The 19,162-nt window shown below is 37.0% G+C and overlaps 1 protein-coding gene across 9 annotated transcripts in view; it reads right to left on the reverse strand.

Annotated features, from left to right (window-relative positions):
- Positions 1-19,162, reverse strand: part of ZMYM6 (zinc finger MYM-type containing 6) — a 60,463-nt gene that overhangs the window by 21,882 nt on the left and 19,419 nt on the right. For 6 of the 9 annotated variants that reach the window (XM_053211158.1, XM_053211153.1, XM_027059711.2 and 3 more), the window contains 6 exons: positions 17,897-18,063; positions 9,372-9,456; positions 8,294-8,543; positions 5,175-5,343; positions 3,242-3,433; positions 400-550 (listed from right to left, as the gene is read on the reverse strand). In XM_053211158.1, coding sequence (XP_053067133.1) covers positions 400-550; positions 3,242-3,433; positions 5,175-5,343; positions 8,294-8,543; positions 9,372-9,456; positions 17,897-17,989 — 940 coding nt within the window. In that variant the 5' untranslated portion in view covers positions 17,990-18,063. Of the gene's footprint in view, positions 1-399; positions 551-3,241; positions 3,434-5,174; positions 5,344-8,293; positions 8,544-9,371; positions 9,457-16,777; positions 16,946-17,896; positions 18,064-18,882; positions 19,107-19,162 lie in introns of those variants that run through there. The other 3 variants (XM_027059708.2, XM_027059713.2, XM_053211177.1) reach the window with 3 other exon arrangements.

Below are 19,162 nucleotides of genomic sequence, written 5' to 3' on the forward strand. Positions count from 1 at the left end.
CCAATGAATAAGCTACATAGATGAACACATGATCCAAAAGGGTATTAGGGGAATTAAAAAATATTCAGTAATATACAAAGCCAAAATCAAGCAACCTTACAATAATCTGTAAAGCTAACTGTAACTAATCTCAGTTAAATTCCACTTACACAAAAACTAACTTGGAACTTACAAGTGTGGTTTTTATTTCTTTCTTTTCACATATGGAACTACAAAATAAACGCCTCAACCAAACGAGTAAAAAACTATTTTCACTTACAAATCAGTTCTTTGAAACTAAACTTTGGGTCTTTATTTAACCACACAGATAAATTCAATTTGTAACAAAATGAAACAAAAGCAGCTACATTGTTCTTTAATAGTTACTAAATCTATAAATTTATCCAATGTAAACATTACCTGAAGAAATAACGGTCTTAACTCTATAAGCAGATAAGCAATTAATAGAGCAGAAAAGTTCGGTTTTTCCTGAGTCGTTGGTAGTCTCAATCATTTCTGCTGAAGGCCTCAATGATTTCCCCAAGGCGTATGGAGGAGTTTGGGCTGAATTCTATCAAGAAAATAAAATAACATTTAGATACCTAGCACAAACACACACGTTGTTTAAGAAAAGAAAAACTAACTATAAAGATTGCCTTTGATTGAAATATCTGAGCTCAGAGGACTATGAGGCCACTCTAACTATAGATTTTTCTGGAAGTTGGGATGTGAGAAAAATAAGTTCTTTCAGACAATAACGAAATGTAAACTGAAGAAAATGAGTAACTACACTCACATACATTAACAACAAAACACATTAAAGGTAATGAATTTGGTATTTGTTATACACTTTTCTCATTAAAAATAATCTAAGATAACCAGGTAATCCATGAACCAAAGGGCCATCCTCAATAGTCTTGGACATCAATCTATAAGACTGTCTACCACCTTTAAGGTTACATAATCAGTAAGACTCTTTAGCAGGAGGAAACAGAAATGATGCTTAATGTAAATTAGGAGATCTTACAGAACTACCTGTTTTTTAAGCTGAGTTTTACACTAAAATGTGTCTGTAACTTTACTCATATTTTAAGAAACAATAATTACGATGGCTACCATTTATACAAATTACCAATATTATTACTTATTCAGTGCTTACCAGGAGCCAGGTCCTATACTAAATACTCTGTATTTAACTTATATATACTATATCATGAAATCCTTCAAACAACATATTGAAATACTTTTAAAAATTATATTAACAAGAAGTTTAAATTAATTTTAATTCAATTAACAAATAAACAGAAAAGTGGGAGATTAAACATTTCATCTCGCTCCAAAGATCCAGGCTAACCATTACACTATACTGTCATTGACACAACATAGTCTCTCAACAAGTAGGGGAATTAAACAGTAGGAAAATACAAATTGTTGGGACTGCAAGCTGGTGCAGCCACTCTGGAAAACAGGATAGAGGTTCCTCAAAAAACTAAAAATAGAACTACCCTACGACCCAGCAATTGCACTACTAGGCATTTATCCAAGGGATACAGGTGTGCTGTTTCTGAGGGACACATGCACCCCAATGTTTATAGCAGCACTATCAACAATAGCCAAAGTATGGAAAGAGCCCAAATGTCCATCAATGGATGAATGGATAAAGAAGATGTGATATATATATATATATATATATATATATATATATATATATACACACACATATATATATACGTATATATATGTATGTATATATATATACGTATATATATATACGTATACACACACACACACACACACACACATACACACAATGGAGTATTACTCGGCAGTCAAAAAGAATGAAATCTTGCCATTTGCAACTACGTGGCTGGAACCGGAGGGTATTATGCTAAGTGAAATTAGCCAGTCAGAGAAAGACAAATATCATATGACTTCACTCATGAAGACTTTAAGAGACAAAACAGATGAACATAAGGGAAGGGAAACAAAATAATATAAAAACAGGGAGGGGGACAAGACATAAGAGACTCTTAAATATGGAGAACAAACAGAGGGTACTGGAGGGGTTGTGGGAAGGGGGATGGGCTAAATGGGTAAGGGGCATTAAGGAATCTACTCCTGAAATCACTGTTGCACTATATGCTAATTTGGATGTAAATTTTTAAAAATTAAATAAATTTATTAAATTTATTAAATTAATAAATAAATAAAAATCTTTGCCAAAAAAGAAAAGAAAATATAAATTGTGAAGTTTCACTATATAATCTTCCTGGTGAAAGAGGAATATCACTTATACAGTTGACAGTATAATACCAGCAACAAAATTAGAAACAGAACGGATTTTTGGATCACATATATAAAAAAAACACGGGTTTTATTCTTGTGAAAACAGTAACCAAAATGCCAAAAGTGGTAACTCCTTGAAAAGGGATACTTCTCACAGATCAATGTCCAACACCAACTACTTGGAGGAATTAAAAATAAATCAAACTTGCTAACTGAAAAAATTTAGTTATCATTTATGCTTTTTTAGAAAAGTAACTTTTTAAAGACTTCATTCAGTAATAATTAACATAGATATCTATTTAGTAACCAAATGAATCTATTATTCATTACAACAAATAAAAATTAGGTAAAGTAGTCGCATAAGGCATGTTGCCAAAATAATTACAATTCATCCCAAAACACATTAAAAAAATATATTTTCTAGGGGTGCCTGGGTGGCTCGGTTGGTTGAGCATCCAACTCTTGGTTTCCGCTCAGGGCATGATCTCATGGTTCAGGGGATGATCAAGCTCCACGTGGGGCTATGCACTGACAGTGCAGAGCCTGCTTAGGACTCTCTCTCTCTCTCCCCCCCCCCCCCATCTCTCTTCCCCTCCCTGGCTCTCTCTCTCAAAATAAATAAACATTAAAAAAATTTTTTTAAATACGTATTGTTTTTTCCTAAAAGGAAAAAGAGAAAGATATGCTTTAGATCTACTGATTTTTAACATCTTATGCCTGTTGGCCACAGTTTATTTAAAATAATATGGAGCTTTCTCCACTTACCAATATATCATAAAACATTTCTGACTCACAGAAAATCATGAAAGTACATTAGTGTATCATTTCACTATAGTCAACACACCACCAGGACCTATCCCATTTTTCTGGAGGGAAATCACACCCCAAAATCAATTGATGGGAAGAGCCCACTCGTTTATTTTAACCTCATCCCTGCACAGCCATCCTGGAAGGAGTGACGGACGGGCCTTTATACCTGCTTATATGCTGTGACGCTTGTTGAACTAAACACCTTCTGGGACCGGCAAGGCCCAGAGCTGCTGTAGCAGTAGCCCCCACAGTTCTCACAACAGTTCATGGTGAGGTTGTTGGCGGAGTGAAATTTTGAGAAACAGGCATCACTACAAAGACCATGTACCACATTTTGATATTTAACTTCAAATCGGATCTAGGAAATAAAACACACACACATCCAAAATAAGTAAAGCCAATTAAAAATCTCTGATCTCTGGTCACGGCAGATTTGCTGAAGAAGACCACCAGCCTTGTGGGATTGGCTGTCAGAGTCCACACAAGAGGCTAGGAATATTGTACACAAAGATTCTTGATGTTCCTGGGGTGCGTGGATGGCTCAGTGGGTTGAGCATCCGACTTGGGCTCAAGTCACGATCTCGCAGTCCGTGAGTTCGGGCCCCGCGTCGGGCTCTGTGCTCCCTCTCTCTGTCTGCCCCTCCCCCACTTGTGCATGCCCTCTCTCTCTCTTTCTCTCTCTGTCAAAAATAAACATCAAAAAAAATTAAAAAAAAAAAACATTCTTGATGTTCTTGAGCAAATGCCTAAAAATGCAGCATATAGAAAGTACACAGAACAGATTACAAATGAAAAGTTGAGTATGGTTAAAGGGGAACCAGATGTTAAGAAATCAGAAGACCAACTGCAGGATGGCCAACTAGTAGAGGTGATTCTTCAGGCTGAAATGAACCAAGTCTGGCAAGAAAACTTTAGAGTGGAAACCATGGGAGCCTTTAATGGAAGAGCCTCCTGCCAACCAATGGAAATGGCCAATATAATCATCATTAAATGACTAGCGTGTTGATGGGAAACTGATATAATTAATATTCTGTAATATTAAAAATGTTTCCTTATTATTGATGCCTTATAAACAAGAAAACTAATACAGAACATACTTAGAGTTGTTAAAACTGATGACTGTGGTAACAGGGATTGGTGAATCCATATTTGATATATAAAGCATTCATGTAAATTATTTCAAAGATGGTTTTTTTGTTTTGTTTTTTTAACAGAGAGGTTGTGCAAATATCTGAAAGTTAATTGGAAAAATTCCTACAGATTTTTAATGCAGAGGCCATAACTGAAATGTGAAGTATTTTTAGTAGTGTCTTCAACACATCATTTAATGTTTTATCCTGAAAAAAATAGGAAAGGTACTTAATTATTATTATTGTGTAGATAAATTTATAAATCACTGAAGTGAAGTACTAAGAGTAAAAACCATCAAATTATAGTTGTACAGCTGAGGAAACTGATTTGGTATTTGAAAGAAAGACTTCTTATTTATAGTGATAATTGTAAAAACATTTTTTTTGTCTCATTTAAAGAAGTTAGCTTTCTGTTGCTTAGCCTTTTGTTTTCTTGATCAACCAAAGTACATCAAGGTAGAGATAGAATTTATATAAAAGAAGAGACATAAAGAGTTCCTAAAGTTTATAGGACTTATGAATAGGCTTATATTCAGAACATCTTAGTCACACATGGGTTGTAACTTCAAAGTAGAATCACTAGGTGGTTTCCACTAAGTTTCCAATATGAGTGCAGTTGGGTATCAAACTGAAGATAAATGCTATCGCAGGAAAGAAACAGTTGGCATAAATTACTTTTAATGTGTCCTCACCCTTTCTTCCTAGACCCTATCATTTCTAAATACCTAAGTTGGTATTTTTTAACTTCAAGACAGTACTCTTTTGTGTTTGTACGCATATGTGTGCGTTTTGCTATTCCTTGTGTTTTGCTATCCCTGACTCAATTCAGAATTTTTAGAATGAGAAAAATTTTTTCCCCAATATATTTCTCCCCTACAATGCTATAAATTGAATGGTAAATAAATAATTAAATGAAAAAAAATCTCTGATCTCTGAGCAGAATCCCAGGAAAGGTACAATGTAACTTACATCAGCATTCTTCTGACACATGCTGCACTTGGTTGAAATGCTGTTAGTATATATGGTAACAACAGGCTTCTTCTTTAGCTCATAAGAAGAAAGGCATGATTGGCTGCAGAAATCTTTGCTAGAATTTTCAAAACGGGTCGTGATCACATCCTTTGGATTTAAAATGTCTCTAAAAATAAATAACAAAAGGCAAAATGAAATATGTTCTTCATAATTGTAATTTCTTCCTCTTTGTGAGCTAAAATAACTATGTTTACTAAGGGCAGCTATTGCATGCTAGAAAATGGCTGGCCAGGGATAAGACATCTGAAAACCTGGGCTTGATGATTAGTTCTGTTAGTTAGCTGAGTGACAATGAGTGAGGTAATTACTCTCTCAATTTCCTCATGTAGAAAATGGGTTTATGATACCTAATTTATAGATGTGTTGAGGGAAAATTATATTTAAAATATATCCAGCCAGATGTTCATGACAAAAGCCGTGAGGCTTCCAGCTCCAACCAAGTTTCATCCACTGGAGCCAATGGAAGAAGTGGCCATCCCTCAAGTCCAGACCACAAAACCCTTGTCCTCTTACTAGCCAGCAGCTGCTAAGAGTAGGAACAGCAGAGACAAAGAATGACATGTTTGTTTGTTTTTTAATTTAAATGCAAGATTTGGGAAACAGATGAACTACCGAAGATTAATATAAAAAATAAGCATGATATATAAAACTGAACTATAACTGAAGAGATCAAAGAAACAGAGGACAAAATAACTATTAAGGTTTGGTAGCAGAGGACAGATGGAAATAAGAATAAGACAAAAAGAACACAAATAACTGAGTCATTCTGTAAGATTCCTCAAGTTATTTTGTAAGAGCCCATTGATGCAATACGCACTAACGGTAAAAACAAAGGCTGAGTATTGCCATTTTCTGACAAGTATAAAAAAACTAAAGGAAATGGTCAGTAATCAGAAGCACTAGTATAAGCCACGAAGAATATAATGGCAATAATATTATATACAGTAATGTGTACTAAGTAATTGCTATGTACCAGACATCATTCTCTTTACTCAAATTATCCAACTTAATTTTCACAAAAATTCTGTGAGATAAGTATTATTATAATTGCCATTTTACAGATGAGGAGACCAAATCGGAAAGGTTAAATAACTTGTCAAAGTCACAAACTGGTAAGCAATGAAGCCAGAATACAAATTCTAGGCAGTCTGATTCCACATTCAGTGGTTCATCATTCCACTCTTCTGCCTCCCATCCTGTGCCTTTATTATACAAAACTGTTTCACAGTAAACTATTTACGAATAACAATAACAACAAAGTACTTTAATTTTCTAAAACTCACCTAACCTTAAAAATAGGACAGTGAATCTTGGAAACCAAGTGGATATGCTTACACACGGATGAAGTTATTAATTTTGAATAGTGATTTTTCTACTAAAAACAAAGCAATAAAGAATGTTATTTAATAATGTGAATCTGCCAGTGGTATAATATACATATATGTAAACCAAAGTGAATGACTTTTTAATGGAAATCTGTGCACATGAATATAAATGCATTCTAAACCTTATGCATCCAAATGAATCTTACACCTTAACTTTAATCTTAGAAAAACCATACATCTTCCAAAAACATGGCTCCAACATTCTTCTACTTTATCCTTTATTTACAATAACTCCAAGAACAACTTTTCAAAGTTATAGTCAAGTATCATGTTTAACAGTATGACTCAGTTTAATCGTCTACGGTAGTCAACTGATAAGGCATCAAGCAACTTCTGACAATTTGTAAAAATCAAACCCATGGTTTAAAGATAGATTTGTCACCTATCTTGGTCTAAAGGAAAGTTTCATAGGCTCTGAACGCAATGCCAAATCAAGAGAGCAAAAAAATTTTTGAAAAGGAGCAGCGCTGTGGTAGAACATCTCTGACAAGAGTAACTATTTAAAAAAAATAATATGCATTTAGATGTATAACTTGTGCTGTGTTCTTTAAAATTTCATTCACTTTATTTTGATATTTGATATGTTGAAACGGAGTATCTAAAAACAGAAAACTAAACTTACCCTTCTAGATCAGTTTCACGAGAATGCTATAGAAGAGTTTAAGTAAGGTATTAGAATGGCATTTTAGAACAAAACTAAATTTGAATATTTATGTAAAATATTTTTAAATTCCTCTGTCCTTTTAGTTGGAGATTTTCATTTTAACATGATCTACTTTTAGATACTTAAGGCCAACACCCCAAACGGATAAAGAAACTGTCGTAGATCTCCAAAGACAAAATAGGGGCCTAGAAATAATATGTTAAGATACATGATGTGCTAAGCCCTGGGCTAACATTGTCTCATTAAAATCTGAGGAAGTAGATACTATTTACCAATGAAGAAACTGAGGCTTAAAAAAAATTAAACATCTAGCCCCAACGTCATATAGTTAGTAAGGGATAGAGCCTGATCTACACAATAAGCTCTTAACTTTTTTCACTCTACATTAACACTTCGGACAACACAATACATTCTTAGAACTACATTACCACGGGAAGAGGCAGAACATGCCAAATTTTTCAAACATACTAAGGTAGAGAAAGAAGTTTATGTGGCTTTGTTACTATTTCTTCCTCTCTCTGCATCTATGTGTGACTATAAAGCAATAACTTCAAAGAACTTTTTTTAAGAAATAAACACATTATTTTGTGGCCATTTAGAGATTTTTTTTTAACCTTCTAAAGAATTAACTAACTTTTATATACTATTATAAGACCAATGTTATAATATGCTATATACTTCAATAACTTTCAAGATAATAAATAATTGTGAATGGCTGTTGTCTATAGTCACAGGATATATGAGCAGCCCTGCAATTCCCACAAATGGTTTGTTATTTCTTTCCACAGTAAAATTTAAACTTAAAGAGACAGAAAACTAGTTAAGATGATACTTTTAACACCAAGTCTCTTGTTTAACATTACAAAGAATTTGCAAATTTCTCAGCTAAAAAGCTATTTCCATAGAAACGTGCTCAAGAGATTTAAAGTAGCAACAGCATATTTGAACTAAACTAGATACACACTAAAAAAGTAAAGTAAAAAGGGATGTAATTAAGAATTTTATACTTTGAGCAGTTTGTGCAGGTTTTCCTGGGAGGAGTTGGTACGCAGACAGGTGAAGGATATCCAGTGATGCACCGCGTGGAGCAAAAGAGCTGAGTAGATCCTGTCTTATGATATGCAGTTTGCCCTTTATAAAGCATTTTTTTACAACCAGAACAAAAAACCTGAATAGCTACGGCTGGAGCCGAAGGAAGCAATACATTTGGGCCAGATGATGCAAGAGAAAACTGAAAGCCTGGAGTCAACTGTTGGGCTATAAATACAAAATAAGGGGGGAAAAAAGTTTTAGTATCAACACAAACACATATACATTCTCCATTTTTTAAGACAAATTTTCAGTCTCCAAATCCAATTAAACACTCTAAAACAGGGAGTTTCAAACTTTTTTTTTTTGGGGGGGGGGGAAGGTGTGGGTTCAAACTTTTTTATAACCCATAGTAACAACTATATTTCACATTATAACCCAGGAGACACATACATACATTTCTGTGTATGTTTATATGTGTAGAATTTAATAACTGAAACAGTTTTGCAAAATAATGTTTCCTTACTACATGCATCACATTCTTCTAATACAATCTTAGTCTATTCTCTCTCCCTCCCCCCACCCACATACATACATGTATATATGTGTGTGTGTGTGTGTGTGTGTGTGTGTGTATGTATTTTTTTTTTAAGATTTTAAGTAATCTCTACACCCAATGTGGGGCTTGAACTCATAACCGTGAGATCAAGAGCCGCATGGTCCACTGACTGAGACAGCCAGGTACCCCTCAATTCCACTTTTTAAAATGCTAGTCAACACCACCTACCCAGTTTAAAAAGTACTGCTTTATCTTAAGGAAAAAAAGATTTACATGAGGATGTGCTCTCCCTCAGTTCTACTAGTTAGAATATAACAATATTAATCATAATTAACTTACTTGGTCCTATTTCTTTCCTTTCTTTTCCTTTTTTAGATTTTATTTTTAAGTAATCTCTACACCCATTGTGGGACTCGAACTTACAACCCTGAGATCAAGAGTTCCATGCTCTACTGACTGAGTCAGCCAGGTGCCCCATATTCAGTTCTATTTCTTACCAAGAGGACTGTCACTGACTGAAAACACAGCACTAATTTTCAGTTCACTTTCTTGAGTTTTTTGCTTTGGGGCATGTCCATACTCCTTAAAGAAAAAGAAAAGAGAGAAATGAGTACAGTGTTAGTATTTAAATAAACTAGAAATTCAAGAAAAAATAAGTCTGTCATATCTCTTCTACATTCTAATCATAATCACCTTCACAAATACCTCAAAAATCAAAATTTACAAGTTGTTAGAACAGATTTAAACTTTACAAAAAGGACCTTTCAGAATTGGAAAATCTTTCATGACAGTTATTACTACTTTTCAAATGTAATATATAGGAGTCACATACAGTTACTTCAATGTTCAGCACTACCCTTACTTTAGTCTGTGTTTGTAAGAAAATGATAAATAACATTAAGTCTGAATGATGTAGAGTTTGGATCCAATTACAGGTCTACAAACTGTCATATCTGTTAATGGCATAAAGACACAATGCAATCTGTTTGTTATACATAACATCATCACAGCCTAAATCAGATTTATTCTAATTATCTATTCTTTAAAATGCTTTAAGATGAAATATAATCATAAAACAAAGTTTTATTTTTTTACAAGACAAAATTCTAAAAATACATATATCAATTTTAAAAAAGACTTCTTTATTGAGATCACAACCATCCCACATTATGTTGTTGTTAAAACAGCCTTACATACTTCAAAATAAAAACTTAAGGGGCACCTGGGTGGCTCAGTCAGATAAACGTCCGACTTCAGCTCAGGTCACAATCTCACAGCTTGTGGGTTTGAGCCCCACATCAGGCTCTGTGTTGACAACTCAGAGCCTACTTCAGATTGTGTCTCCCTCTCGCTCTCTGCCCCTCCCCCACTGTGTTCCGTTTCTCTCAAAAATAAACATTAAAAAGTTAAAAAAAAAAAGTCTTACTTTTCTGAAACAATGGTGATAATAAATAGTAGTTGTATTTTACATCCTTATACTTAGCAAAATAAATGATGGGTATGTCAGCTCCCAAAGCTACTTTTGGAACTGCTTTGGACTATTACATGCCAAAGACTAGGAACCACTGCATTAATTTACCACTTCCCATAGTGTACATTGTGGCGCCAAATGAGCTGCTGCCTGTGAGTAGGGACTACAGTATCTTCTTTATAGGTGAGGAAAGTGAAGCTTAGAGATGGTTCAGCACTTTGTCCAAGGTCACAAAGATACTAAGTGCACAAACGGGAATCAAACCCAGGTCTATCTGTTTCAAAAGCCATGCTATCTCCCTCATAGATGGACAAATATAAAAAAATTACTATAATGAATTCAAACCCCAGCCCCCACCAGAAATTAAGCTCCCAACTCCTTTCACTCATAGCACCTGTCACAATATGTCACTTATTTATTTGGGTGATACTTTGTTTGTCTAGCATCCTTCTTCTTTACCCCAAATGTGCAAGACTGAAAGGACCATGGCCATCAAGAACAGGCACGATATCTGTTTTTCTGCCTCTGCACACTCAACATGTGGCATAGTTAACATAACCTAACAGAGAAGGCTCTGGGTTCTGACAGAAGCAGAAGCAGATGTGATCTTGACTCAAACAAATTTTTTAATCTTTTCTAGTTTCAATTTCCTTATCTACAAAATATATTATCTAACCCACAGGGCCATGATGGAGAGATAAATGATTTAATACAGATGAAGTATGTAGCATGATCCCTTACAGATAAGCCAAAACTGAAGCATGATTTATACACAAAAATGCTAGCTTTTATTACTTTCACAATTATAGCATTTAATAAATATTTGTTGAGGGGCACCTGGGTGGCCCAGTCGATTGAGCATCCGACTTCGGCTCAGGTCATGATCACACGGTTCGTGGGTTTGAGCCCCGGTTTGGGCTCTGTGCTGGTAGCTCAGAGCCTGGAGCCTACTTCGGATTCTGTGTGTGTGTGTGTGTGTGTGTGTGTGTGTGTGTGTCTGTCTCTCTCTCTCTCTCCCTGCCCCTCCACAGCTCACGCTCTGTCTCTAAGAATAAACATTAAAAAATTTAAAAAATTTAAAAAAATATAATAAATAAATAAATATTTGTTGAGGAGCACCTGAGTGGCTCAGTTGGTTGAGTGTCCAACTCTTGATTTCAGCTCAGGTCGTGATCCCAGGGTTGTGGGATCAAGTCCTGCATCAGGCTCCGTGCTGAGCATGGAGCCTACTTAAGATTCTCTCTCTCTCTCTCCCCTTGCCCCTCTCCCCCCTCTTTCTCTGAAAAACTAAATCAATAAATAGACAAATAAATATTTCTTGAATGAATGAGTCCAAGTGGATAGTCTTACATATACTAAAATAATAATGTTTATTTATTGGCACTTGCATAAAAAAGAGAGGAAGTTAAAAGTACCTATATACACCCTCCTTCAAATTACCAAAAAGAACACTTAAGAATCAATATAAAATTAATTTGCCCTATCATCAACTCAATCTCTAATATTTTTCTAACATGCCTGTTAAATTTCTCCCGATTATTTCCTTTTACTTCACAAAGTAACTGTTCCAAACCATCACTGCCAAGCCACAACCATGCAAATGTCCAGCTCCCTGATGTTTAAATTTCACCAAGAAAAACAGAAACAAAGAACTCCCTCAACACTCTGATTCCCCCCCACCACCATGCCTACAAATTGATCAACAAACTGTCCTCCTATCTTCCAGGAAAAAGCAACCTTCTTACATGACTGACTAAAAACAGGCTTGCGTTTGGGATCCTGCTCCCTCTCCCATCTTTAAGCACTCCATAGTATCGTGTATCTTCAGCCTCTCACCACCTCCATGCTGGTTTTCTCCTCTCAGGTTATAAGGAACCTATTTCTTAAGGAACTACTTACTACCCTCTTCTCTCCCCTTCCAATCAGTCAGTGAAAAAGTGCCTCATTCTTTCTCTACTTCTTTATTTTTCTTTTAAATGCTTATTTATTTTTGAGAAGAAGGGGCAGAGAGAGGTGGGGACAGAAGATCTGAAGCCAGCTCTGCACTGACAGCAGAGAAGCCAGATGTGGGGCTCAAACTCACAAACCCATGAGACATAACCTATGCCGAAGTCAGACACTTAACTGAGCCACCCAGGCACCCTTTCCTTAATCTGATTCCCTCCTGAACCTAATGCTATCAGGCTACTGCTTCAACTGAAACTGTTGGCTGTTTTTTGTTTGTTTTTTTAAGTTTATTTATTTACTTAAGTAATCTCTACCCCCATCTGGGGCTAGAACTCATGACCCTGAGAACAAGTGTCACATGCTCTACTGACTGAGCCAGCCAGGCACCCTCAATTGAAACTATTTTAAGATTAACCAATCACCTCACAGTTGCTTAACCCAATGAACACTTTTAGGTTTTATCTTACATGGCTTCTCAGATACATTTGACACTGCCAATGATTCCATTCATTGTCTTCTGGTTCTTACTTCAATTCATTACTATGTCTTTCTACCCTTCATTGATGTTCTTATATTCAACCCTAGGGGTATCAGAAGCCCCTAGAGGTCTTGTTAAGACATAGACTGTTGGGCTTCAACCCCAGTTTCTGACTCAGAAGGTCTGCACCAGGGTCCAAGAATATACATTTCTAACAAGTATCCAGGTAATGCTGAGGCTGCTGATTGCAGGAACTACTTTGAAGCCACTTTGAAGCCCTAAATTAATCCATTTCCTAGCTTTCTGACGTGAGCTCTACTCTCCTCTCTCTACATTTTTTTCCCTGAACAATCTCATCCATATTCGTAACTTCAATTATCACCTATATGAGGTTACCAGATTTAGCAAATAAAAATATAAAAGCTTGGTTAAATTTGAATTTCGTATAAACATCAAATAGTTTTTAGTATAAGTATGTCCCAAGTATTGCATGCAACATACTTACAGTAAAAAAAATTACTGTTAACTTGAGAGTCAAATTTAACTGGGCATTCTATATTTTATCTGGAAACACTATACCAAATTTCTAAATACCATCATTTCTTGGCCTTTTGGCTAAGATAAAGTGCAACTCTCTAAATACCATACCCATATATGCAAATGCCTCCCAGTGCAAATTATCAGTTGACTGTCCCACCAGCCCTTTAAACACAACAGATCCCAGGGCACCTGGGTGGCTCAGTCGGTTAAGCGTCCAACTTCAGCTTAGGTCATGATCTTGCAGTTCATGAGTTCTAGCCCCACATTGGGCTCTGCGCTGACAGCTCAGAGCCTGGAGCCTGCTTTGGATTCTGTGTCTCCCTCTCTCTCTGCCCCAACCCTCCCCTGCTCATGCTCGCATCTCTCTCTCTCTCAAAAAAAAAAAAAAGAAAGAAAGAAAAAGAAAGAAAAAAAACATTAAAAAATAAACACAACAGATCCCAAACGGTACTTATTACTTCCCCCCAAATCCTGTACCTAGCCCCTCAGTAAACTGTATCACCAAAAACTCAACTTACCGAGGACAGACACTTCTAAGTACTCTGGGACTCCTCCTTGACCCACATACCTCATATGCTATCTCTAGGTCTGATCAACCCTACTTAAATATCTCAAATTCATTCTCTTTTCTTCTCTTCTTTATTGTTGAACACTCAACCACTAAACATACCACATTCGCTCACCTCTCCATGATTTGACACATGCTATTTTCTATGCCTGAAAACCTTAATTGTTACAACTCAAGTGCTACCTACCCCATGAAGCTGTTCTTTCCTCTCCAGACAGACTTCAGGGCTCCTTCCCCTATTCTCCCAATGTACCTTACACAATTTTTTTAGAGTAATTACATAAGACTGTGATTCTGTATCTGTACAGAGGTGGCACAAAGCAACAGAAAGAATACAAGTTTGAAAAAAAAAAAAAAAAGAAAGAATACAAGTTTGAAGCCAGTTCCTATTCCAGTTCTGATGCTGCCTTTGAATTTGGCAAATTACTTAACTTCTCCTTTTCTCAGTTTCCTCATGTGTAAAATGGAGTAAAGATCTGCCCCTCATATGGTTGTAGAATTTAAGTGAGAATGCATACAGCATGCTTAACACAGCTTCTGATGAGGCACGCTCAATAAATAATTACCCCTTTTTCCTGTATCTTTATTCCTCCTTACACTATTAATTTCCTTGAGAGCAGAGGCCCTGTCTTTTCATCTTCTGAAAACTAAATAACTAACACAACTTAGCCTACAGGATCATGGTTAAGGGGTTGGGAATCTTGAACCAGACTGCTTGGGTTTACATTCTAGCTCAACCATTTACTAGTTGTGTGACATTTAACAAGTTACTACCTGTCTCAGCTTCTTTATGTGTAAAGCAGGGATAGTAATAGTATTTAACTCCTGGGTCCTGCTCATCAAATGGAGTAATATATGTACACCACTTACAACAATGTTAAACAAGTGCTATGAATCATAGTTAGCAAGAATAAAAACTCAGTGAATGAATGACAGCTCGACTGTGACTTTAACATCCAGAACAGACTCTTAGTAGAGGTATTCCCCACCTTTCAAAAGTTCATGTAACTCCACTTTGCTTTCACAAAAGACCTAGGTCAGTTCCTGCATTTGCCAACCAAAGGAAATCTGAAGATTTTCACTTTTAAGAGAAAAGGCAAAAAGCGAAAAACAGCCTTCAGCTTTGTTTTGCAGCGAACAGTTACAGAGCAGTGTGCAGCGTGAGAAGCGAGAGTGGCATCACCGAGCTCCTTTCCCAAGAACCACACTCAGCATCTCAGCATCAACCTGATGCTGCTGTAGCTCTGAACTATGTAAGCATTGGTGCTTTCTCTTCATTTATTTTGTGCACCTGGGAGTAAGATGTGTCCTAAGGTATCAGAAAAGCCTAAGAGTGGTTAGTTTGGGGGGGTCTAGGAATACTCAAAAATTTTTCCATATAAACCAATGGTAATCAATTCATTTTACACCATTTCAGCTTACAAAAGTTTTCATAGGAACACTACTTTCAGATGGGGGAGGGGGGAGGCTATATATCAGAAAATATTAAACATTTTCTATTTCTTGCCTCCTATTTTCCGAAATTCGAATGCAACATGGAAAACACTACACATGATTTGTTTAATTGGCTTTTCTATCATAGCCCACACTATCAATTATGAAAAAAAAATTACAGCCTATTCACCTTGAGTAGCCTTAATATAAACCAAAGAGAACTGAGTTGGTTCGTATCCACTTAAAATGTAAACTGTTAGGGGGATTTTCATTATCATAATTTTGATATTCAGAAAGAACACTCAACTCATAGCACAATATTTGTTAAATTTATGTACCACAGACAAGGCATAATGAAAGAAAAATTGGATCTGGAATTTTAAAAAACTGGTTTTGTATCCCAACTTGCTACGAGACCTTGGTGAAGTCACTTATTCCTTCGGGCTCAGTTTCCTCATCTGTGAAACAGAGGCTCTTTTATTCCAATTTTTGAGCATGTACTTTGTGCCAGTCATTTGCCCAGGAATTGAGGATTCAGGTCAAATAAGACCAGAGTGTATGTAAACAAAATTCATTGATGTATACACGCTACAGCAAAAGTGAAAGCAATATACAATAGAAAAAAAGAGAATTACTAATTCTACCCCAGTGACTATTAAACTATGTCTTAAAAGAGGAGAAAACCTAGGCAAAGCTGCCTAGTTTAGAATACCACGGGCAGAAGAAATGGCATGTGCAAAGGGAGAAAACAAAACTCAACAGGATATGCTTCTGAGTAAAATGCAGATAATTTGCAGACTGAGTAGATTCGAAAAGGTGGGAAGGATAACCAATGATACTGAAGACAGAAACAAAGGCCGAAACGTGGATAGTTTGGATGTTACACCAAAAAGTTCACGCTGTATCACACGAGACAGGGTCTTTAAAGGGAATGGTGTCATCAGATCTGTAGAGACACAACAGCATCATTATACAGTGTTTTGAGGGAGGCTGTGACTACAGGAAAAAGGATGAGTAGGAAATACAGTTCAAATGAGAAATAAGAAATAGGGAAGAAAAGGAAGAGACAATAAAAAAATTCTTCAAAGGTAGAATCCACAAAACTTGGCAAACAAAGCAACGGCTTTGGAAGAAGAAGAGTAAGAATTTACCATCTGGGGGGAAAATAAATGTCATGGATGCCACCACCCCCCACCCCACACCCCACGGACACACCTCATAAGCCTTCTCAGCACAGCACAGGAAGACATAGAGTTGACGAATGAAACAAAGCTTTATGGTGTCCCTGTCCTGAAATAATACTGCCTTTAAGATGGTATGAGAAATAAAATATTACCATCATTTATTGTTTTATTATATTATTTATATTTTTAATATTATTAATTTGCTTATGTAATAACTAGAGTCTCAAGCAAAAGAACTGTCCAAGAAGAAAAAAAAATCATTTTTTGCCAAAACAACTAACCAATGTCTCCATATTGATCCCCAATCCGGGTTTCCAATCCAGGTTCCTAAGGGTAGCTAGATGATTTTTCTGAACATGTTTATCTCATTCTCCCACTTAAAATCCTGCAATGTCTTCCCACTGCTCTCAGCATGAGCCTCATCCTAGAGGCAGAATAACACAGGCTTTGAAGACTGACTACCTGAATTTGAATCTAGTCTGCCATTTATGAGGTGTGATCCCTGGTAAATTGCTTGACCTCTTTGTACTTCGGTTTCCTCATCTGTAAAATGGGAGTAATAACATGGTTGTGAGAACGATGTCTGCCACAGTCTAAGCACATATATCAATAATAATAAGTTAATATTTATGAAGTCACACATAATATACACTACACATTGATATATAAATACCATCTGTTATCAGTGTTGGTGTTATGATCAACATTATCATCATCACCATTTTCATACCTTTTCTGTTCCAGGGCCACTGGTCTTGCAGTTTTTCAAAAGAACCATGCATCTTTCCAACTCAGGGCTTTCCTATATGCAGATCCCTGTGTCTGGAACACTCCCCATGCATTTGCCTAGTCCATTCATTCTTCATAATTCAGCTTACACATCCTTCCCGCAAGGAAGCCTTCCCTAGCCAGCGTCTGCCCCCAACCACACGTAGGTCAGACTCCCCATTTTAGGCTTTTCTTGAAAAGCACTTGTCATAGTGTGTAATTATATATATTATTTGATTAATTACTTGTGCAATGTCTATCTCCCCCACTAATGTATAAGCTCAATGAGGGAAAGGACTAAACGGACTCCTCAATCCCCTGATACAGAACAGACCACAAATACTTACAGAATAAAAGGAAACTACTGTCAGATACAAGAGAATTTAAAAAAAAAAAAGGTACCAAGTATAGAAAAACATTAATACATACTACTTTCCTTTTACGAAAAGAAATAAACAGTTACTAAGGTCTCATTTACAGAGCAGAAAAACCGATTTACCCATCTAATGGGGAGAAAAATCAGCTTGGGTTGTTTTAACATACAAGCCAGAAACTGACTAACTAAAAATCTGAATTCACCAGATAGAAAAGAATTCAAAAAAATTTTTTATTTAATAAAATGAAATGCTTACTTGAGCATTGTCAGGTTCTTCTTTAATTTTGTCCAGAAGTCCCTGCTGTGGTGCCATTGCCTTGCCACATTCACCATCCAAAGGTTCTTTCATTCTAATTGTTTACGTAAAGGAATTCCCCAGTCTAAAACTAATAGATTTCTTCTTGGGGAAGGATAGCTGGACTCCTAAAATACAACATAAAGGATTGGTATTCAGGTTTATTCTTCTCATTTTTTCCTTCATGTTTATATTAAAAGCTTTGTGTTGCGCTCAAGGCTTTAGAGTTGAGCCTTTGAAAAACAATTCTTCTGGGGCCATGACTAACTCTAGTCTCCCCTTCTCCTTCCTTCTGCTCCTTTAGTAGTTCTCACCACATAAGGAAAGTTTCCCGGCCACAGCTCCCAACCTCCCTAATAACTTTAAAGCCAAACGCTCTGGTCTCTCAAATGCGGAAAGTTACAACGGGAACCAGACCAGCAACCCAGAATATGGGAAGAAATTACCAACCGCTCAGAGGAAAGGATTCGGAAAACAGTTTCTGACTCCAGGAGAATTAGTACTTGGAGGCCCACCTCTGCTTTTATTTCTCAAAGTGGGGACACACCAAGCTCCCCACCCCCACTTCTAACTCAGCCGCTGCTGGAGGCCTCCATACGGGCCCCATTTCTTGGCCTAAAGATAGACCAGAGCTCCAAATGCCATCACAAGTGAACAACAGTACACCCTTGTTTAAAGCGGACCACCTGCACCTTCCAGGTTCTCCCTGGGAACCATTCCCACGAATAAGCCCCCCTAAGCTTTGCTTCTTAAATGCTTTCCTGGAAACAAGAAATTCTATTAGCCATTCAGCAGATTTCCGTTCCCCTAAGGGTAAACGTTCTAAACCCGAACCAAAAAGGAAGCCCCCCAAAGTTGTCTTTATCCAGAGTCAAGCCAGGCATGGAAATGGGCAACTGGTGGAAAAGCCTGCGGGGAAGAACACATGAGAACTTTCGACCACTTGCCACAGTTACAACCATCTAAGGGTGCTCATCCCTCTTTGGAGTAGGGTATTCGCTCCGAAAGTCTCGTCCCCACCAATAATCTCCACGCCCGTCACCGAGTACAAACGCGGCAACGTTGTATCGGAGGGAGAGAACGCGACCCGCAAATCCCTGTCACCGCGTCCCTGCAGCGAAATCCGCACGGCGTCAGCCGCGCAGCCCGTCCGGTGCCGCCCCCACCCGGTGCCCGCCTCGTCACGTGGCGCGCCCGCCGCCCCGCCCCGCGCAGCCCTGGCCGCCG

Source organism: Acinonyx jubatus, chromosome C1 (assembly GCF_027475565.1).
Source record: "Acinonyx jubatus isolate Ajub_Pintada_27869175 chromosome C1, VMU_Ajub_asm_v1.0, whole genome shotgun sequence".
Classification (NCBI taxonomy): Eukaryota; Metazoa; Chordata; class Mammalia; order Carnivora; family Felidae; genus Acinonyx; species Acinonyx jubatus.